The 23,407-nt window shown below is 39.5% G+C and overlaps 3 protein-coding genes and 1 long non-coding RNA gene across 10 annotated transcripts in view; 3 read left to right on the forward strand and 1 right to left on the reverse strand.

The window, feature by feature from the left end:
* loxl2b (lysyl oxidase-like 2b) overlaps window positions 1–2,762 on the forward strand; it is a 37,293-nt gene extending 34,531 nt beyond the window's left edge. For 2 of the 3 annotated variants that reach the window (XM_004072780.5, XM_011479579.4), the window contains exons 12-14: window positions 184–320; window positions 430–541; window positions 649–2,762. In XM_004072780.5, coding sequence (XP_004072828.1) covers window positions 184–320; window positions 430–541; window positions 649–719 — 320 coding nt within the window. In that variant the 3' untranslated portion in view covers window positions 720–2,762. The remainder of the gene's footprint in view (window positions 1–183; window positions 321–429; window positions 542–648) is intronic. The other variant, XM_011479580.4, reaches the window with a different exon arrangement.
* Window positions 2,763–6,800: 4,038 nt separating this feature from the next.
* LOC101172985 (serine/threonine-protein kinase pim-1-like) lies at window positions 6,801–9,414 on the forward strand. The gene is made up of 8 exons (XM_020705615.3): window positions 6,801–6,960; window positions 7,299–7,532; window positions 7,683–7,777; window positions 7,966–8,013; window positions 8,121–8,339; window positions 8,582–8,762; window positions 8,835–9,005; window positions 9,098–9,414. Exons 1-8 carry the CDS (start codon window positions 6,900–6,902, stop codon window positions 9,187–9,189), a joined length of 1,101 nt encoding a protein of 366 aa, XP_020561274.2. The 5' UTR covers window positions 6,801–6,899; the 3' UTR covers window positions 9,190–9,414.
* LOC101164159 (golgin subfamily A member 7) overlaps window positions 8,159–23,407 on the reverse strand; it is a 31,552-nt gene continuing 16,303 nt past the window's right edge. For 2 of the 5 annotated variants that reach the window (XR_013658082.1, XM_004072779.5), the window contains one exon: window positions 20,081–22,094. The gene's annotated coding sequence lies outside the window, so the exon portion shown is untranslated. Of the gene's footprint in view, window positions 8,298–9,379; window positions 9,616–13,389; window positions 13,593–20,080; window positions 22,095–23,407 lie in introns of those variants that run through there. The other 3 variants (XM_011479578.4, XM_011479577.4, XM_020706235.3) reach the window with 3 other exon arrangements.
* On the forward strand, window positions 10,798–12,243 carry LOC110015648 (uncharacterized). The gene is made up of 2 exons (XR_002290891.2): window positions 10,798–11,274; window positions 11,350–12,243. It is a non-coding gene; the product is annotated as an uncharacterized LOC110015648 (long non-coding RNA).

Here is a 23,407-nt window from a genome sequence, read left to right on the forward strand (position 1 = left end):
CTATTTGAGTGTAATTTTCTTTTTAAATGTCCACAATCATTAGGAAATATTCACAAGAACACGTTAAAAACACCAAAACCACATTTTTCTTTGGAGTGAGTCTTGAACATGAATGAACCTGAATGTGCAAACACTCCCAACAATTCTAAATTTAATTAATTGTGTTTGATTTGATTGTTTTAGGCATTGAAAAGAAGTATGAATGTGCTAACTTTGGGGAGCAGGGCATCACCGTAGGCTGCTGGGATACCTACAGGCATGACATTGATTGCCAGTGGATCGACATCACTGATATCAAGCCTGGAGATTACCTTTTCCAGGTGACGCACCTCACATATTTTGACTGTCATTAAATCAGAAATCAGTTGATGTTTTTAATTCTCACTTTCTAAACCCTTTCAACTTAATCATGTTTTTTTTCCCTGTCAGATTGTAATAAATCCAAACTATGAAGTACCAGAAACGGACTATACCAACAACATAACAAAATGCAGATGTCGATATGACGGCCATCGGATCTGGATGTACAACTGTCACAATGGTAAGAAAGTCCAATGATTTTTTTCGAACTTGTCATTGTGGTCGTGATTAATTCAATGTTTAAACTCAAAATGCTGAGCAGGTAAATGTTTGTTCCTGCTGCTATAGGCGGCTCGCTGAGCGCGGAGCTGGAGCAGACGTTTCCAGGCCTCCTCAACAACCAGGTGACCCACCGGTAGAGACCAGGAAGATGAGTGCAGGTGAGCCGGTCCCTCAAAACGGATGGATGGTGGAAGTTGACTAACCACTTCACAGTCTATCTGTGCCGGATCTTTCTGTCAGCTCAGCAATGACTGCACAGCCTCTGTTATCACCCCCAAACAGCCACCATCACCACCCCAGGACAGAAAGAACCTTTGCCTCCAAATGTATCCACTCTGAAGGAGGTAGAACTTCCCTGGGGAGAATCAAAGGAACAATGAAGCTCAGCACAAGACACGGGACTCACGTTTTCTTAAGTGTTGATCAACCTGCAGGTTAGTGTCAGCTGCTCTGCAGCACCACCAAGCCTCAAAGGAAATGCAGGACTTTAAAACGAACCACTGCAGTGTTCTGTGTGGGCTATTTTTTTGTTTTTGTTTCTTTTTCTAAAAAAATCCGGACCCCTCTGCTAGACTGCCTGAAAGCTGAGAGGAATCTGTCAGCAGCAGCAGTCGGGGTGGGAAAATACAGACAGTGTTTCTTCTTCTATTTATCAAAGTCGTTTAGTGCATTTTCCAATCTTAGATCCTTTTAAAACAATGACAGAAATTCAGATTAAAAGCTGATACAGTTCATGCCCATGAAAGAAGCATTCCCACCAATCACGAGCAAACTTTTCTCTGTCTGATGGAAGAATGACCTTTTCCAGCTGATGAAGAGTCGTGTTCTGAGCATGTACTCTGATCTGCTCTGCAGATGAACTGAACTGCCTATTTTCACATTTCAAACACACCATCATCTTCATGAGGAAGTGCGTCCTACACTGTTTTACAGATCACCTTGCTTAATCTAGCCACTGAAAAGTGGAGTTGTACTGCTCTCTAGTGGTTTATCTATGTTTTTCATCTTGAATCAGCTCAGGATTAGCTTGATTTCTTTTGTTACAGCAAGAGATTTAAAAATTTAGGAAAATCACAAAAATGTGAAAATATTCCAAAAACTTTTTTGTTAAAGGATTACATGAAATCTTTCCACTTTTATCCACCTTTGTCATGGTAGGGAGAACACGTCAATGCAAGGGGGGGGGGGGGGGGGGGGGGTCATCTAAGATAGCACAAGGGTTAAGACGTTTTGCTGCTCAGCTGAGTAGCTTCTGAAGAAGCTATTGAAGAACCCTGCTGGTTGACCTACTCATATAATTCTCACAAATGTATTTAGAATAAGTTTTTCAAAATGCATCTCACAAAAAATGGCATAACTGATAGTGTTTTCTTGACTCCCATAGATCATGTCAATACAGAATGAGCATATCAAATTTAGATGCACCAAATCATCTCTTGTGATTAAACTTTTTTTTTTTTTAACATAGTCACTGCCTAAAAATAGAATTTCCAGTTGAAAGCAACAAAAGCATTTATAATTCACTATTTGGATTACCTTTGAGTCATCAATAAACATGGCAGATATTGTTCTCAATGTTGCTAATCAGCAAGAATGTGGTTATGGTTATGGTTATGGTTATCCATGTGGATAGAAGGCTGTATTACTCGCTGCAATACTTCCTAAACTCATCAGCGCTCATCCTAAACGAAGAATCCTAAACTTTGACATATTGTCACTTCAAATGCAGACTTCAAATGTTGACATGCTGTAACCTTTGAGCAGAAAAAAGCCAATAGGAATGCAGGCCACATATTAGAACTGACATGAACCTGCTTATGACCCATGTGCACAACAAATGCTGTAACAAAATAAAATCAGCTAAACTCACCTCTCCTCCTCAAAATCAAATGATCAGCTGGTATCTTCTCATGAAAAAGTAGCATCGTTTTCTGTGCTGGACAGTCCAGCACAGAAAACATTTTATTCCAATTTATTTCTGTTTTCCTTTCGTACTTTAAAATGTGTAAATGTACTTTGTCATAATGGTGCTATCCAGCTGCTCCTCTGTTTTCTGAGGGCTCAGGAAATGTTGAAAAGTCACGTTATGTATGCTTGAACAGTATACTTGAATTTTGAGGAAGAAACAACCTGTGCTGTGTGCAAATTTAAAATAAAGATTAAAGTTATAAAGCAACAAAGTATTTGTGTTTGACTTCTTGTTCTTGTTGTTGAGCTCATCTCTAGTCATTGACTCTAATTCAGTGCTGAAGTTCTGTTTCTGCAGCAGGTATTTCACTCACCATTGCAAATGTCGCATGTATCCGAACATAAAATCAACAGTGAAAGTTACTCCCAAACTGTAACGCATCACAGATTACTTGACAATGTGAGTGTAATAGTGTCGCTGAATCTTTGTGTTACATGTATTTGTGTGATACCTGAAGATTTAGGACATACCATCTGAAGTACAAGGTTGAATTACAGATCACTTCACATTCAGATAAGGGAAACATTTATTCTAATGGTATTCACTAGTATTACGTGTTTATTTTTGCTAATGTGAAAGCACAGGAAGAACATTTAGAAGAACTTCAGCTTTAAGCCAAAAAATGTAAATATAGACTTTCTACTTTACAAAGTCCATCACAGAAACCAGACAGAACTCTTGAGAACTGTCTGCCTCAGAAATCCTCAAATTTGCAGCTTTGATCAAATACATTTTGCTGCAGAACTGCTGACTTAGACCTGAGGCTCAAACTTGAATCACTCTTAAGTTTTACAGAGATTTGCAGAGATTCAAAGTTGACTTTAGACTCGACCTCCAGGATTTGAGACATGACTTAAGACTTGAGGTTTAGGATTTAAATAAAGTTGATTTGTTTATTTTATTTATTAGTTCCAAGAAGTCACTGTAAGATGTAAATATCCCTTGTGCTATCCTATGCACTTTATCATTGGGAGTTGGGTCATCTAGACCCCACTAGACAGTGCTCTGAACCTTTTTTCTTCAATGATTTGTGATCTTCACTGGTGTCCATGGATTACATGAAATCATTCCACCTTTATCCACCTTTGTCATGGTAGGGAGAACACGTCAAAGTAAGGGTGGGGTCGTCTAAGATAGCAGAAGGGTTTAAAAAGCTCTCTTCACTGCATTTGCACTGGGAATGCAGAAACACCAACTACCTGTTTTTGTTTCCCAACAAGTAGTTTCATAAAAAGTTTTGAAAATAAAATATTGTTACGTTAACTTTGAATTTCAAGGAGTGAGAGTTAATTTGAGTGCATCTTTGGTCTGTTGTAATAACCCTTATTCTATCCTAGGCACTTGAACATTGGGAGTTGGGTCATCTAGACCCACTAGACAGTGCTCTGAACCTTTTTTCTTCAATGATTTGTGATCTTCACTGGTGTCCATGAACATGAAAATGTACATGAAATCCTCTTCAGCTTTATCCACCTTTGTCATGGTAGGGAGAACACGTCAATGTAAGGGTGGGGTCATCTAAGATAGCACAAGGGATACACAAGTTAGCAAACATGTATTCAGCAAAATGATATGTCTTCAGAGTTTTTACAGCAAAAAAGTTACTGTAATAAATTACTTTTTTAAATGACTTATCCATAACAATGAATAAGTGATCTAAATGTAGAAACAACAGTTTCTATTGAAGTGGAACAAGCAAAGTACCCTGCATCATAGAGCTGTGTTGTAACCCTCTTCTGAGCCAGACAAACCTCAGCTACAAGACTTGTCTTCAGACTATGATGTTTTTTTCTAATCATTTCTGGGAAGCCCTGGTTAAACCTCAGCTGGGCCATTAAATTGGTTTGCTATTCTTGTCATTTTTTCCCTCAACTGTTTGTTCATAATTCTCTTATCGCTTGATCAAAAAACCTGTCCATAACAAACCACTTGCGGTCTATCAAGGCTTTCATCTCTCCCTCCACGTTCATATTCCTGTTGATGCAAAAGCACAGTGCAGTTTTCCTCCTCCCCACACATGGATCTTCAAGCTCCCAGTGTCCTCAGATGCTTCATCTGAACTCCTCATCCCCACTGATGTAGACCCCAGGGGGCTTTCATGCTGCAAGCATCCTCCAGGTTTTTTCTGTAAAAGTATCCAAGCCCCAAATGCTGCATGTGATAGCTGTTTGGGTGTACACAAATTTATTTGGATTCAAACAAACACATTTTAGACATCAATACATAATTGGCATCCTTTGTCACACAAACTTAATTCGGTCATTCTAGTGATGCTATACCTGTACAGTAGCGTTGCCAAGACAGTGAGGGTTAATACACATTCATCCTCATTAGCATACATGAGAATAATTGGTGGAAGGACTGAAAATATTTTTTTTACTGCTGAAACCTATTGTTTGCTTTTGAAAACAACTTTCTTTTAAAACTGGAGAAAAAGGTATTTTTCTTTAGAGGCATTTTACATTTCAATTGTTTATGTTCTTCTTCCACTTTCGGCTTCTCCCATCAGGGGTCGCCACAGCGAACAAGTCGCATGTTAAATTTGGCAATTTTTTACGCCGGATGCCCTTCCTGACGCAACCTTCTCAAACCGGGCTCGGAACCGGCACAGGGGTAGAGAAGGGAACAGGGAGCAGCCCGGAGTCGAACCCTGGTTTCACGGACGGAAGGTGCCGCAAACCAGCACGAGCTAAACCGGCTCCCTCAATTGTTTATGTTACATCCTAGAATAACAATCTTTGTGTAGAGGTTTAGTTGACTGATTATTGACTTAAAACGAAAAAAAAAAAAACACAAGGCCAGACAGAGAAATGTGTCTAAGCTGAGCTGTCAAATCTATCTACGGGTGTCGCAAACCAGACATTGGTAAATCTAAACAAGATTCTCATCCAGAAAAATCCCACAGAAAATTCTCAACCTAAACAAGAGCGTGGAAGTGCAGAAGTGAAGCAACTCTGACATCTTGTGGCCTCGACATTCTATTGTTCCTGTTTTTTATTCTCTTTCTGTTTAAAAGGTTTCCATCCTGCAGGAAAAAATAAAATAAAGGATCGTTCACTTCGTAAGAACAACAACATTGAACCAATGTGAAAAAAAGAAACAAAAAATTGTGTTAATGGCTGCAATGTGCCGGCTCTGTGCTACACATCTTTTCAAAACAAGGTTGCAGGTTTTGTTACTGCAACTCTCAAGTCGTGCTCAGTATTGGGCCTAGCTCTGTTCTATGTTTTCAAAGTGGCAACAGCAGAAAATCTCACAAAGATAGGACGGAGAATGGAAGCAGAATGCCCGCAGCCTTCTGCCATATGGGCGGATACTCCCTCTTCACACCCAGCCAAAATCAGGCAGCGTCTGTGCTGTAAACCTCATCCTCAGAGTGGAGCCTGACGGGATTTCAATAAACTGATCCTCCTGGGCAGAGCTCTAATCAGCAGGTGCTGCTGCGTTAAAGTCTGATATTTAACATGGTTGTCTGGGAAATATTTAAGAAAGAATCCTCGCAGGGAAGACGTGTACAAAGTGATTGATCCTTTATACAAAGTATAAATAAATAAAATAAAAGATCACTGACTTTGTATGTTCTCAAACTGTGGGGAATGACACCCTGGGGGGGAGGCATTTAATCCATTGTATGCATTTCGGGGTCACTGGGCTGTATGTGTAATTCACTACTGTTGGGCAAAGGCAGGGTACACCTGCAAAGGTCACCAGTCTGTCGCAAAGCCGATTGATAAATTAATGAATAGCATATCAACTTTTAATAATATAGATTTGAGCTAGCCTAATGAAGTGATAAATCCAAACTGTGGACAATTACCATAATGTTCATTATTATACCATAATACCACTTATTGCATTTATTCACATTTTCCAATCCTTTATCTCTGCTGTCATGAGGTCGATCAATAATTTTGTATATGAAAACAAATTGCAAACGCATCAGTTTGTTTATGCGCTTTTTCTGCTGCTGGTATGTCTGTGTTGTAAATCCACTCCCTAATATTCTTGGGATTTTTTTTAATTTGTTTTTTGTAATGTTTGCCTAAAAATGACACAAAGTTCAGAGAAAGTTCACTGAGCATCATTGTGAAGAATTAGACACATTTTGAAAACCAACAGTTTTTATCCTGAACATTCTAAAAGATGCGATGATTTGAATGTCAACACAGATAGGAGACATGCTAAAGCTGGTCAGTTAGTGATGTCACATTGGTTGCTTAGCAATGAAACCAAGGCATATAAAAAACTTCAGTTGGAGATTCAGAATCACTTGCAACTTTGTGCGATTGAGTCCAGTTGTACGATTTGAAAGTTGTAAAGAAAGGTTTTTATCATCGAACTACTGAAGATGATGGAGAAAGAAATGAATATGAAGCATGATCCTGAGGCGGATATGAAACATCATCCTGGTTAGCGAGTTTAGTAGAATGTTTTGCTGTAATCACTTTATGAACGGAATCATTTTATTATACCATTCAAAATATTCCTATATTTTATATTAAAAAAAATGTTAACTTCATTTTCTTTCTAAGATATTCCTTGAGAAAATGTGATTAAAAATCATTTGCAACTTTGTGTGATTGAGTCAAGTTATATTGGTTTAAAAGTTGTAAAGAAAGGTTTTTATCATCGAACTACTGAAGATGACGAAGATTCATGATCTAAAATGTTAGAAATATATTATGAATTTTAAATGATTTTTCCCTTTAACTGTGATTTTTGTTTGACTGGTTTTTGTTTCTTGAAGATGAGGAAAAAACAAGCAGCAGCCGGTCTAAAAGAGTCCCGGTGAAAAGAAAGGCCTGCTCTGATGATGACGGAGAAACAAAAAAGAGGAAAGTTGACCCATCTGAGCCTGCAGAGCCCATCAAGCCCACCGGAGTAAAGAATAAGAAAGAGTTTCTGGAGAAACTGAAGAAGATCGTGGAAAAGAGCACCTTTTTCAGTCGAACCAACACCTCCTCTGTCAATACCAGTGAAGGTAGATTCTTTAAAGAAACATCAGCTACTTCCAGTCTGATACAGTTTTTTTTTTTTTTTTTATCAAATAGCAGTTTATTTGTAAAATCTGATTTTAGTTTTTAGGGAAAAGTTCCTTCGATCACAGCTGAACTTCTCTTTTTGTTTTCAGATGACTTTGAAGCTAAATACGAGCAGATGGAGCAGTTGGGTGAAGGAGGCTTTGGATGTGTTTTTGGCGGCTTCCGCAGATCAGACAACCTGCAGGTCAGTGGTTGTCATGCAGCTGCAGTGAACGAGCTTCAGGCTTTCATTGGAAAACACATTGAAAACATAGATGGTTTTGCTTCATCTGGTCCATGTTAGTTGAAGGTTTAATCTGAAATGTCTGAGTTTGTCGTCTGTCGGATTTTTCACCTTCAGATTTTCTGACCACATGTGTTTGTGTCTTGCAGGTGGCCATCAAACGCATTGAAAAAGGCTTCGATCTAAATACAGAGGTGGTGAGTGGGAGTCATGCAGCGCTGCAGAAGTCATGATGAAGATCTCTGCTCTGAATGTGTTCCTTTGCAGTTCTCCTCTTCATCCTCTCTTTGTGGTGCTTCCTCAGGATGAACACGGACAGTTCATTTGCGCGGAGGTGGCCGTCATGCAGAAGCTCAAAGACCCACAACTACAGTCTGCAGATAAAGCCTCCCCCGTGGTTCTGCTGGACTGGTACGATCTGAAGGAGGAGATCATCCTTGTAATGGAGAGACCGATCCCAGCCACAGACATGGAGGATTACCTGAAGAGCAGAGGAGGCAAAATAGAGGAAGATGAAGTTAAGGTAGGCTTGTGTTTACATTCTCTATTTGTTCCAGATGTTCTCCTTCTACTCCTGAAGAAACTTCCTGAAGTTCTGATCTTTGACTGAAATCTGGTTGAACATGTTAGTTCAGTGTTTGATGCAAGCAGACAGAGAAGTTTGCAAAGATTAGAACTAAGAGAAAAACAGACCCTGTCCTCCTGAGAAGCAGCACTAGAAGTTGTCCCTCCTTTTCCTCATTGGGTTTTTGTGATGTCTTCCAGATCATCATGAAACAGCTGATCCGGACAGCTGTGGATCTTGAGGAGAGGCACATCTTCCATCGGGACATCAAAATTCAAAATGTCCTGATTGAGACGAGCTCCAGTGTCCCGCGTGCTCGCCTCATCGACTTTGGACTGAGCTGTTTCACCAAGGAGACCTCCGTGTTCACAGACTTTGCAGGTAACAGATCAGCATCTGGCATAAAGGAAACCACTGAGGAGCATCACCTGACCTGAAGCTGCTGTTTTTCAGGCACATTGAGTATTGCTGCCCCAGAGTCTATGTTTGGCTCCGGCTACAGAGCAGAACCAACCACAGTGTGGCAGCTTGGAGTGGTTGGGTACGAGGCTTTACATGGAGTGGGCTTCAACACCAGAAAGTTTGCAATGAATAAGCTGAAGATAAGGGAAGACCTGTCCCCGGGTAAGAAAACTCTGTCCAGAAGTTCTTTCAACACTTGGATTACCGTAGCTCTCACCTTCACCATTATTATTATTCATCCTTCTTTTTTTCAGACTGCAAAAGTTTTTTGAAGAAGTGTCTGAGGTTTTCCCCTGCATTCCGGCCCAAGCTGAAGGAGCTGCTGCAGCATCCATGGCTGATATAATCTGACACACACACACACACACACACACACACACACACGCACACACACACACACACGCTAGCACACACACACGCACGCACACACGCAGCCACGCAACCACGCACGCACACGCACACACACACACACATGCATCCACAACATTACAGTAACATCTTAACAGAGCTGGACGATGTGAACAAAATATCAACTCTGGGTGTTTTTGTCATTTATTACAGCAGCTCTGCCAGCAAACCTAGAGAAGCATCTTCATCAGGAAAACAGACAAGAGAACTTCAAAAGAAGGCGGGGTCACATTTAGATGAGGTAAGGAATCCTCAACACTACAAACCATCACTTCCTTAACTCTCTGCTGTCTTTGATAATAATATTCTGGATCAATGAACTGTGTTGTTGTCATCTGTAGATTCCACTAGTGCTGCCACAAAACTACAAGAAAAAGAAAAAACTAAATTAAAAACAGAAGCAATCCACAAGACACATCTTCAGCAGGGGACCAAACCAAAGAGCATCATAAGAGGGCGGGGTTACATTTGGATGAGGTAAGAAATCTACGACACAACAAAACACAAAATGGTCCAAAGACCTAAACGGTTGGAGCATTTGGACAAGATTCCCTCTTTGTTTATTAGTAAAATCTGAGTTTATTTTTTAGATAAAAAGTTCCTTCCGTAAACCTGAACTAACAGAATATTTCTGTGTTTCTATGTCCAGATGAGTTTAAGTTACTTAATTAAGTTACTTAAATTACTTCTTTTCTTTAGGTTTTTATAATCATTTCTCTTTTATTTTTGTGTGTTTTTGTTTATTTAATTATGAGGGGCTTAATTTATTATTTTACTACATGTGTGGGGATTGGTGTTTTTGTGTTCATGTTTGTGTTAATGTTCAGCACCTTGAGCTGTTCTTTTTACATGGGAGGTGCTATAGAAATGAAATTAATAGGATGCAATGTTTAAAAGGGAGCAGACAATTATGTTCGATATGTAAGACAAACATGTAAACATGTAAACTTATTCGACATCAATAATTTTCATGAAAGGAACAAATAAATAAATGAATGAATGAATTTGAATTTATGCAAAGACACAGAGATAAATCACTCCTTCTTAGATTTTACTCCAAAAAACTTGATCCTGTAGCCTGATCTCTATTAGCATCCAATACAGGCAGTTTGTGCTGCATCGATGGCCTCCTCAGTGGATGTAGATTTATTTAATCCATTACATCTTTCAGTCCATCATGCAGATGTCTTACTCCAACAAAGCAAAATGAATGCACAACTCATGGATGTCAGCATCTTGTGTGACATCCAAAGCCTAAAGTAGCCACTAATTTACAAAAACCTGATGAAGGAAAAACATTAGCAGACTTTATTATAGGAAAAATAAACCAGAAGGTGTCCAGGGCAAATTGATTGCAATCTGACTCTTTATCTCCACAGGAAAGCACATCATTGCGACTGGGTGTTCATCAAGGTCCTGAAGAGGAAGAACTGGGCCAGCCCATGGTGGGAAGGACCATACCGAGTGCTTCTAACCACACCCACAGCTATCTGAACCCCCCAGCTGGATACATCTCAGTCACTGGACGTTGCAGTGTGCACCAGAGGCCTAAAGGAGGTTGTTGTGGTGAAGTCTGACTGCAGAGGGGTTCCGCCTTTTAGTGGCGGTTCGTCTCAAAAGTCAGTGAAGAAACCAACAAAACCCAGCATCCATTAGAACTTGGGTCCTCGAAGTGATTCTGCAACCTAGCAGCATGGAAGGCCCACTGCTGGGAGACTGCAGCAGGTGGGTGCGGAGCTGCGCTGTGACTGTTGCATGTCTCCACGTCCCCCTAACTGTCCCAGCGATGGAAAAACCAGGAGAAGGCGGTACCAACCTAGCTGCCAGTCATTGGACCTTCATCAGACAAAGTCACCTCAAGGATACCACCCAAGATCACTCCAACAGTACTAACCTCTGGTGGCAACAGAAATGCACAAAAGGTGTTGGTTCAAGCAAGGAGGATGCAGACGGACATGTTGCCATGGTGACCCCTAAAGGAATCAGCCTCAAGACAAAGAAGAGTTTATGTCATCAACAGAGGGTAAGCAAAAGAAGCCCCTTCCCAGATTTTAAGAACTTCTTGCAGTTGTTGAACAACATGTTTTCTGTCTTCAAGGACCCCAGAGGCTGGAGGGATTCCTTCTGCAGCTCTTTCAACCCCTCAGCCATCGGTGGAAGGGCCATCTCTCGTTGAATTGCCTTTCCCGAGGGTTCTCCCTAAATTGGCCTCACAGGGAGTTTTACCTCGTCTTCATTGAGAGCTTGGGTTGGGGGGCGGAGCGTGCACAACCACACTGGGGTTCTAATTACAATTGGGCAGCAGAAGTAAAGAGTACCCATCACATGTATTAATAGATCACTCCTTAAATTTGAAAATGAACTTTTTATATATTTTACAAAATTAACATTATAAAACAGTGGCTAATTCTAGTATTCTAATGCTAATTTCTGCACATATTGCTAATTTGTGGGAGAAATTGCTCATTTGTAATCACAAAATTCCAATTGGTGCACAAAAAATGCTAATTAACAGGCACAAAATCCTACCTTTGAGCAGAAAATACTAATTTGTGTACACAAAATTTTAATTTGTCCGAAAAAAATATTAAATTGTGTTTACAAATGCTCATTTATGGGGAGAAAATCTAATTTAAGATCAGAAAATACTAATTTGGGTGCACAAAATCTTATTTATATGCAAACCAAATACTAATTTGTGTACACAGAATTCTAATTTGTCCAAACAAAATACTAAATTGTGTTTACAAAATGCTCATTTATGGTGACAAAATATAATTTATGAGCATGAAATACTAATTTATGTTATTAAAAACACTAACTTGATGCCACAAACTTTTAATTTAAGGAAACCTAAAGTGTCTCTGATTAAAACTAAATGATGAGAACCAAACCAAATTGCTGTAAAATTGTACATCTTTGCTTCTGTTTTTTAACTGTAAAATCATCAGGAATTTCTGTAGTAAATAAAAATGGGACTTTTTACTTCTTACATGTGAGTCTGTGTCTTTTTGTCAGATGTAATGTTGTCATCTTGATTGATAGAACATTTCTGCTCAGTAACAAATGATGGAACTGGCTGTGTATCTGTGATAGAAAAACATGAGTTTCAGCATTTTGAAAAAATGTTAAAGGTTTTGGTTCCATCAGCACAGATGGTTGGATTTTAGCTTTTATAGCTCCAAGAAGCTGCATTTGTTACATTTAAAGCTAAATTTAGATAGAAAGACAGATATTGTTGTTGTTTTTATTTGTTAATAAATGGACAAATCCATTCTAGATTCAGAGGGAGCTGGTTTAAAATATGATCAATGTGTCCTAGATCAACTGAAAAAAAGGAGAGAACAAAAAGACCTCTTGCAAAGAAAAGTGGAACCCTAACTCCTAAAAGTTGTCTACCTATTCTTCTACTAATCTGAGGCGTGGAACCAGCAGTCTAAGTGGACTATCGAATCAAAGAAATGTTAAATATAAATTAGACATGATATATCCAAAATGTAATATTATTATATAAAAAAATACATAATCAAATAAATATCTTTGTCAAAAAAAGCTAAAAGAAAGAGAGAATTCAATGGATAGTTAAAAAATAATAATAACAACAGTTGCTCCTATAATGAAGAAAAAAGTAACATTTACAGGCAAAAAAATCAGAAAAAGAAAATAGTTCACTCTAAAATGAAGTAAGAAATCTACAGACTGAAAAATAACAAAAAAAGAGGAAAGGAAACCCTGTCAGGTCCTCAGCTCACTGTAGCACAGACTTGAGAGCTAATGGCGCCCAATAAAACTCCAGCAGGATGGAACAGAGATGGACTGCAGGCTGTCAGGTGTCGAGGCCGTCCCCGCACACCTGCCGCTGGTTCCCGCACCTGTTCTACATCTGATTAGTCTGCCTTTATAAGTCCTTCTCTTCCTCCGGCCATTGTCGGTTCGTCTGTTCTCCTCAATGGAAAAGGACCACTGATCCCCGCTGGTTAAAGCAAAAGCAAAGCCAAGCCAAGCCAAGCCGAGCAGCTCAAGACTAAGCCAATCCAAGCAGCTCAAGACCAAACCAAGCTGAGCCAAGCAGCTCCGAACCAAGCAAGGTCTAGCCAAGCTAAGCTGCACCACACCAAGCCAAGCCAAGCCGAACCAAACCAAGCAGCTCAAACCCAAGCCAAGCCTATCACTTCCAGCCTCGCCTTCTGGATCTTCTGCCAGTTTCCTCTCTTAAAGACTCAATCCTCTTCTCAATAAATCTGTTTCCAGTCTGCATTTGGGTCCAGTTTATTCAAAACCTGACAGCAGGCAGTGGTGAGGACTCCAACATCAGCTGATCCAGAGAGCAGCAGCTGGAACCTGCAGAGGAACAACCGTCAAAGAGCCATGAGGGCATTCATCGAGTCACAAAACATCAATAAAACAAAGTGTGAATGCGTATTTAGGCTTGTTCATTAAGCTAAAACAGGATAGATTGCAAGGTGACAACAGCTGAATAAAAATATTTTTATTTTAAAAATATTAATAACGTTGTTCCTTCAAATTAATAATTTGCAGCCACAAAATAGTATTTGGGCACACCAATCATCATTTCAGGCAACAATTTTGGATTATTTGCACAAAAATTTGTATTTAAGCATTGTCAATTCCTACCAATTTGTAGCCACAAAATACTAAATTGTGTGCACAAAACGCTAATTTCTGCACATATATTGGTCATTTGTGGGCAGAAATTGCTCATTTGTACACACAAAATTCCGATTTGTACACACAAAATGCTAATTAATAGGCCCAAAATCCTACCTTTGTGCAGAAAATACTAATTTGTGTACACAGAATTCCAAATTGTCTGAACAAAATACTAAATTGTCTTTACAAAATGCTTATGTATGGGGAAAAAAATCTAATTTATGAGGATACAATACTACTTTGTGTGCACAAAATCCTTATTTATAGACACCAAATACTGATTCGTACATACATTGCTAATCTGTGCACACATAAAACAAATTTGTATGCACAAACTGGAAAATTGTATAAACAAATTTCCAAAATGTCTATGCAAAATGCTAATTTACGTGCAGCCAAGGTGCAGTTTGCAGGTTTTCCGCATGGTTTTTATGTTCCTCCAAGGCTAAATGTTGTTAGCACGTGTTAGCCTTCTCCTAACCCTTCTTCCGGCTCAAAAATGCTGACCACACGGATTAAAAATAAAATGATGAGCGAACAGGTGCTCCATGATAACCATAACAACAATAAAAGCATATTTAGTACATCATCTCGCATATTACTGAAGCAGTTTACAGTGGAACTCATTTCCTCTTTCGGTATTTTAGAAAATACTGTGAAAGTGTGGCGCATGTAAATGTTTGTTAGATTTGGAAAAAGTTTTTCTGGGCCCATGCACACGGTTGAATTCTAATCCGATCTTTGATCCGATCAAGTTTTTTTTTGAACATGTAACTGCGGCTAATGTGACTTGATGTGTGAGACTTCCATTCAATTCCCATTTGTAACACAAAGATGCCACTGTTTTTGAGTCTTCAGCAGCCTTATAAAATACAGCCTCCGCTGGGCTTTCTTCACCGTGGCAACAGCATTTCTTTTCCTGTCTGTGATCTACAGACCAAGGAACCAGTGACAGTTGGTCCGCTCTACCACAGTCCCGTTGATTGTGAGCGGCTGATATTGCAGGACTTTCCTTCTGTAATCCCTGATTGTTTCTTTTGTTTTTTTCTACGTTGAGAACAAGGTCATTGTCCTCACCACTGAGGGATCAGAGGCTTTTTATGCGTTTTTGTCAGTGCTGTGACAGAGATTTTAAAATAAATGAATAAAAGGCTTGGCTTGTTCTTGATGGCATTCTGAATCTTATTTTTTCCTTGTGCTATCCTATGGGGTCCACATGACCCGATCCTTACATTGACATGTTACCCCTAGCATGACAGATGGATAAAGGTGGAGAGATTTCACGTAGTCCATGGACACCAGTGAAGATCACAAATCACTGAAGAAGTCTTGTGGGGTTTAGATGACCCAACTCCCAACGTTAAAGTGCCTAAGATAGCACAAGGGTTTTTGTGAACAGTACAAAATAGGGCTGTAACCATTTATTCGAACAACAGTTCGATTCACATCATCATTTGTGGTTGTTGATACGATTCAGTCAAAATTGGTTCATTTTGAACAATCCGATTCACTGACCTAAAATCAATCCGGAACATCTTTAGCCAAACTTCAACCGGTGTGACTCAGAGATGAATACCTGGTACTGAACAGTGCAGGTGAAGTTTTGCAGATTTCTTGTATTTCTTGCAAGATTATCGAGTTTAAATCAAATATGTCTACAAACAAGAAAACAAGAATTAATGGCAAATCCATTCAAATTTTAGTTTTATTAAATTCGGTCCATCGTTGTTTTTTTACTAAAAATAATAGAAAGAAAACATTAATAAGAACATTCTACCACACTGTATAGTCACATGTTTTCAAAGTGTTTCCACACATTGGGCTGGAATGATGGACTGATCATTTTTTGTTGTCATCACGTGTTTTGCTGTCATGCACTTTTTAGGTTAGAGTAAAGTCTCTCAATCCCAATTCGACTTTCCAATATCAATTATCAATTTATCTCACTTTGAAATAATCCTTTAATTGTACAGGTCGATATGCTTCGATTCCATTGCCCACTGTTTTACTTAATTTAGATTCATATAATTTGTAAAGTTTTTATAAATACAATTGAGTACAGCTTTAGAAAACTTGGAACTGCAAGCTGCAATTCCACTTTCCAACAGTATGGGGATTCTTTTTATGTTCCAAAACTGCTTGAAATAAACCCCAGAAAATGCACGTTTTTACATTCAGTGACAGTTTGGACTTTATATTCCTAACAATCTGTTTGTATTTCTGACATTCTGTCAACCTCCTTTTGCAAACCTGTCAGTGTTGAGTCTAAATCTGACCTAATCTAACCAAACATACAGTACAGACCAAAAGTTTGGACACACCTTCTCATTCAAATGAATGGGAAGGTGTGCCAAACTTTTGGACTGTACTGTATATAAACATCTAAGCCTGTAATTTAGCCACAAGGATCACAGTTCTTTTCTGCTTCATTGAGACTGATTGCAAGTTCTACGAAGGTCTAGATAGATAAAAACTCTAAGGCTACACATCCACACACAGGTTCTTGTTTTTCCGTTTTCCATACTGCCCCCTGGCAACTTTTTAAAATTCAGTTTTCAGAAAAACATTCGCCTCTTTGTGCGTCTTTGCTGTGGGAAGAAAAAGCAGCACAAACAGCCAGGGCCAAGGCTGCTTGTGTGAAACAATAGGATGGTCCATCTGCACACCAAACAATCCCATTTTTCCATCTGTTACCCACATATCTCATTTCAAAGCCCACTGGCAAATGAGAGGAATATTTACTTTAGGCTCCAAATGTGCTTTCACTGCCAAAGTTTGTGCAATCAATCATAAACCCCATGAATCAGACCTGTCATACAGTCATTTGGACTCAAGGGGGTTAAGTTCTGTAAACTAGAGCTGCTTTTGCAGATGAAGACGAAACCCGACATATTTTTCTGTTTGGGATTTGTGAGCTGCTGGTCAAATATAGAAGACAAGAAAAAGAAAAGGTAACTCTTAAATTCAGCAAAACGCAGGATAAAATGTGAGCCTCCAATGTCTATTATTTCACTCATGTGTAACTTGTTGATGTGTCAATAGAAGTCATCTGAAAAGCCTTTTACAAGGACAAACACAGTGGTCATGTGCTCTACAGAGCAAACAGAGATTATCTATTAAGAGGGTTTTAAATGGCGCGAACAAAATAACTGCTTATAAGACATGGACCAAGTGGGTGGAGAGGGACCTGGGGCCTCATTTATAAAACTTTGCGTAGGATTTGCGTCAGAAGTGGCGTACAGATGAAACATAGGACGTGCGAACGCACAGAAATATTCAGATTTATAAAACCGTTCGCATGCACATCCTACGCATCTTTCCCTTAATAAATCACAACCAATTCTAAATGCAGCGCAGCTTTTGCGGCTTCATGACACGCCCATAGTTGCCCATAAATAGTCCGTGAAACGCCCACAAATGAATATTCATTGATTGCGAAACCATGGCAAACACCGAGAGGAAATGAAAAAAAAAAACGTAACTTCACTCAATGTGAAGTAGAAGTTATCATTGGCGAGGTGGAAAAGAGGAGAAAAGTGTTGTTTGGAGGGCACAGTGTGGGCATTACTAATGCCAAAAAGGCACTTGAGTGGCAAACGTTTTCAGACGCCTTATATGCTGTAGCCTCACAACCTCGGACCGTGGCCGAAATGAAAAAGAAATGGTCGGACATCAAAGTCGAGGTAAAAAAACATCTAGCGCTCCATCGCCAGTGTGTGTCTGCCACGGGGAGGGGGACACCGGAGCTGACCCCTCTTGATGAGAGACTGGCGGCAATAATTGGGGAATCCCTTAAGTGGAGTGGTGACTGACGCGCAGGGGGACACGACGCGCCAGATGCACCGGGTGACACCCCCCCAAAAGCCCGCAGAGGTCCAACAGGACGGCTGGAGGAAGTCGGAACCGGCTCATAAGCCACTCGTCCTCGTTTGCCAGCAAGTCTTCTTGCTGTCTAAAGATGCGTTCACTTCGAATTCTTCCATTTGCCACATCTTCTAAGAGCGCAAGATCAGCCATTGTGCGTCATTACGCATTGTGATGGAGCATTTTATTTCCCTCCATTTAGTTACATCTGACAAGCTACAGATGTTGGTAATAATCGACGTGGAAATGGGAAATTGATCAGCGCAAATGTAATTTCTTGTTGCTTTCTGAATGGTTGAGACATACTCCATACATTGTTTTATCAAGAATAAAACAAACTAAAGGCATATGCATGAGTACCATAGTTCTGTAGCTTATGAAGAAATGTTTTACTATGAAAACAACTTTCCCCAGTGGACAATTAATGCATCTCTCTCTATCTATCCATCTGTCTGTCTAATTGCACCTATATCTGCTCCGCCAGACGGACACATTATTAACGCGGCTAATCAGTTTTGTAAATTATTTCGTTCTGTTAAATATATTATTTATGAGGATGAATTGCACAACATGCCAATATTGCAGAACATATTTCACTTTTATTTTTGCAAATAAGTGTTCATTTGAATTTCTGTTGTAATTTTCGTTAGATTTTTTTTGTTTGTTTCACTGCTGATCGATCAAACGGGTGTTCGTGTAGGCTGTTAATTGTAAGACTTGCTTTGTGAAGTCGTCATGTTATTTCTGAGAGGCAGTATTGTCATTTTCACTTTCACGTGTTTCTTCCATCTGCCGACGGCGTCGCCGTTTCTCATTTCACCTGTTTTTGTGCGTACGCCTGGGTCAGAGCTTGCGTGAAGGACCGCACATTTTCCCGACAAGTTTGCTTTTTATAAATCTCAACTATTGCGTAGAGAGTGGCGTACGCCTTCTTTTGTGCGTACGCAACGTTTATAAATGAGGCCCCTGGCTGCAGACAAGATGGTGCCTGATATCACTGGCCATAAGCGGAAACTATACCATCTACCCTAACCCTGGACTAAAGGTGAGCCCTGGATTACACTTCTAAGCATAGCTGGGGAGGGATGACCCTTACCTTAACAAACCACTCCCCAAAATAAATCTGACGCCAAATTGAAGCCTTTCCTCAAAAGAGACCAACTCTAACCCACCCCCTACAAATACATTTGCCTATGGAATATTACCCCCGGCTCCAATCCTAGCCCCTAAACTGTTGCCCCTGGATTACAACCCTAACCCTAAACTGGGAGGGACCCTAAACTGGACCAGTCCTTCCCCCTATAAATTAATTTTACTGTATTGAAGCCTTAGCTCCCCAAAAAGACCCCAATCTTAACCACTTCTTTACTGGGAGATACACACTAGGTGTGTGGAGGCCTGGGGTCTGGACGAGAGTGCCCCGGGACCCTGCTTCTGGGAGTGCTGTATGGAGTGTGCACTTAATCTGGATGATGGGGTCCAACCTTACTTCTTTACTAAACCAAGTGTTCAGAATTGTAAAAAAAGAAAAAAACTTTTATCAATGCTTAAAACGAGAAAAACTGAAACTCTTAGGATTTCCAGTTAAAATAATGTTTTTTTCTAGGGATTAGGGGGGACTTTTGCATTGAGGACTTCCAGTTCTGGTCGTTGATGTCAGCCAGGCCCTCTCGAGCGAGTGTGACATCACCCATAAAAAATGGCTTACGTTCGGTTGCCTTTCTTTTTCACGATACGTAGACCGCCATGCTAGAATCAGGTATCGTCAGTAAGCAACAATTAGTCCAAGTCAGTCTGAGTGAGCCTTATCTATGGCAACCACTCCAGCCAATTAGGAGTGATCTATTTGGAGTCCACACCCCTTTCACTGAAATGGGCTTTTTGAACGTTTGACATGAGACCACATAATTTTACTGAGGCATTTGATTGATCAGCTTATAACTTGAAAAATTTGCAAAAGAATTTCATGAAAAAAACTAGGATGATCAAGAACATGTCAAAAAAATGTATCAGAGCACGAATGGTTATCCTGACTAATAGAATGACTGCTTATTTTAATAGAAGTCTATGGGATTTTGGCTTTTTGCAACCAATGGGCACTTCCTGTTTGGAACACCAGGGGGGAGGAGTTAGTCAGTCCAGTCCTCATGCACATGCAGTCAATGGGTGAACATGAGCTGTTTAAATTTCTACAGAAATCAGACGAGTTGCAGCTTAGTATCTTAAACATGTGGAGAGAACATAAATAACACTCATAAACAGCATCTATGGGAAATAATGATTCATCTGCTCCATTCTTTTCAATCAATGTTGCAGTTTAGTCCAAATTTATTTCAAACATTTACAGATTCTGACTTAAGTACTTTTTAAAATAAACACAAGACAAGACACAACGGAATAAAACAAAGTAGGTCAATAAAATACAAATGTAAGATGTTAGTTAAAGGAGCAGCTTGGTCAGAGCGCAGGATGCAGTACAGAAGAGTGTGCTGTTAAAATCCCTGTAATAGATGCTGAATCTCTACCATTTAGGGTTTAAAAGAATGATTTAACTAAATAAATGTAATGGTGAATTTATTTGATATAGGCTTAAAGATAGCTGACTGAATTGTGTTTAATATCCTTGAATTGGATTTGGATCTCACTTGGTAGAAGCAGCGAGGAGTCATTGGCAGCGTTTTGAACGAGCTGCATACAGGAGACAGATTTGATGGATGCCAAACTACACTGAAATGGAGCAAGACAAGAGAGTATGTCATTATGAAAAAAAGCAGAGTATTTGTTCCAATTTTAGCTGATGAAAACACCTCCCATCATACCAGGGAGTGGGTAAACAAGTGGGAATATTTTTTTCAATAAAGACACATTTAAACACAATTTAGAAACAGGTTGCGTTCTCTATGACAACTCGTGTTACAGGACTATAACTTTAAGCTTATTTGTGCTTTATGTGACAATCTGTGTCCTGAAGGGTTTTTTCACTGAGTTTTTCTGAAAAACTGCACTTTATTTCAGCAGAAACAGTGTAGTATTTGTCAAACTACCAAATATCATGATAATTGATCAACATTCTGTTAAAAATGCAAACCCAACCTCGACAAGAATACTCCCTTGGAGGAAAGGGTATGAAAATGTGCTTGTCTGCATCACATCCACACCGTTTTGGGATTTGTGACCTGTCCCAAAAGAAAAGTAGACTTTTTGCATTATTATTTTTTAGCTTTTCATATAAAAGACAAAAAAACGTAAACTGAATTCTGAATTGGGCTCCATGGCAAAGTGGCCTTAAAACACAGTCCATGAAAGTAGACGTTTCTACAAAAGAGGAAAGCAGGTTCTCTACTCAGGAAGGAAAACAGAGTTAGAACTCTGGGTTCCATGAAACTCAAACATTATGAAGTTATTTTACCTCTCACCCTTTGCAGATCTTTCCAACATCAATAAAGCCAATTGGGGACATTATAAATCAACAAATGAATAGATTCTTTGCAGTTTAAATGAACTGTGGATTCAAAGATATGTGTAGTGTGAACAGGCCTTCAAACTAAAAGAGGGACATTCTAGGCACCGTCAGCTAGCAAGAGCACTTTAAATACGTCAGGCAAAGGCAATAACAACTCCAGAGACTACAAGAATATCATTGGATATGAATAAATTATCAATACATCACAAAATGTACAACATTATTAAATGCAAATTACTTTGAATCTTAGATTAATACGTGCACTTTAACAATATGACATTCAAGAACAATATTTAATCACTGAGGGAATGGAAGTAAAGCTCTGCATTTATGCTAAAATGTGTAACTAGTATATTTCAAGAGTTAAAGTTTTTTTTTAAAGCATCAACTTAGCAAATAGAAAATAATTTAAAAGACAGTTGACAGCACACAGTGAGTTTGAATAATCTACTTAATTACTGCGAAGAGTCTGGAGGAGCTAAACTAAACGTTAAAAAAAAATATTAATAACAGAAATAATCTAATTTTGCAACAGACAAAAAGATGGGGGAATCCCCCCAAAAATTTAAATGAGGTAGATTTACCCTTTATGTCAATTTCTTTTGGATAAATAAACAATTTGAAACTATGACAACAATAAAAGGGAGGAGAAAAAAAATGCTTTCGTGTGCTAAAAAACTAAAACCCCTTTTGGTCACCATGAAGGATAAGACATGCACATTATGAGTGGTGATAAGGGCAGATTGTAGAGACACTGTATTAAGGACGCAGGCCCTGGAGTTCCTCAAGGCTTTGCTGCTGAGCCCCTGCATATCCGGAGGCTCTGCTCAGCCAAACAGCTGCAGCTGGAACAAGAACACAAGTTGGCCATCATTAAGATCTTATTATTGCTAGAAAATAAAAAATATAAAAACAACAACAATAGAGCGGAAACATAAAAAGCTGCAGTGGCTCAGGAGTGAAACTGATCACTATTAAAAACACCACAATACAAATTTTAAGAATTTAAATAAATGTATCCAAGTATGGGGAACATATGTTTGAATATATGTGTCAAGTTTTTGAATCATCAGTTGACACATTTATTTTTATCCAGACATAACAAAAAAAAAAAGGAGAATTTGTGGCAAAGCTAATTTAAAAACCTCATGTACACAGCACTTTCAAGAAGAAAAGGTTTTATTAAAAAGTAAACCTATGTTGTTCAGGTTCAGGTTGACCAGAAAGGGGTGCTTTCCCCTCTGGGTAGGTGCAGAGCCTCAAATGGAGGATTTTATGCCTTAGTCACACGCACCCATACCAGTGCTATGGGTTTTTGGGTTGTAGGGAGGTGCAGCTGCATCTTAAGGGGAGCACAGGTGTGTCTTCCAGTTCCCTTTAGGCTTGAACGGCTACTTAAAGGAACGTTATGAAAGTGAAACATACGTTGCCATGCGTGTGGTAAGTGTATTGTGAAGTTTTTGTAAGAAAAAAAGTATGTTACATTTACATTTACATTTACACTTCTGACGTACAAGTGACGCCGTTGTACGGTGGCCTTACTCCACTCTTTAGTCGGCTCACCTACTGGCTCCTTACTGACTGTGTCCAAATGCTGCAGACACGGTGTGCTGCATGTGATACACAAGTGCCCGTAAGACGCACCCAGAAATTCTAACACCCAGGCTTTAATCAAGGAGCACACACTCATCACTTGAACAGCACCAACAAGCTCCCTGCGCAGGGTTTAAGGTTGAAACAAGGAAATTCATACAATGTGCCGCCTTCTCACCTACCTCCCCCTTAGTTAACCTTTTGGATTGCTTAAGCGTTCATTGCAGCCTGACAGCCGCAGAATGCCCATTGCAAAAGATGTGCATGAACATTTTCGCCTTCCGGACTCACCGTGTCGTCTGCGATCTTAATATTTTGTGCGAGCCACATGCATGCCTCGTACATGAAGACGAGGCATGCAGACAGCCTTATTCAGGCGTAAAGGCAGTTGTGACTAAGGTATGTAAGGTCTAACGCCTCATTCTTAGATGAAGCGTGAGACTGACAGGTGGAGTGGTGCAGGGGCTGCAATAATGCTGTTTTTGAATTGATCCATTTTAGTAAGGAAGGAGCTGAGCCAAAAGGCAAAGCTCTCAATTTACTGGTCAATCTATGTTTTTTACCC

Source organism: Oryzias latipes, chromosome 9, assembly GCF_053564925.1.
Source record: "Oryzias latipes strain Hd-rR chromosome 9, Olatipes_Hd-rR_3.1".
Lineage (NCBI taxonomy): Eukaryota > Metazoa > Chordata > Actinopteri > Beloniformes > Adrianichthyidae > Oryzias > Oryzias latipes.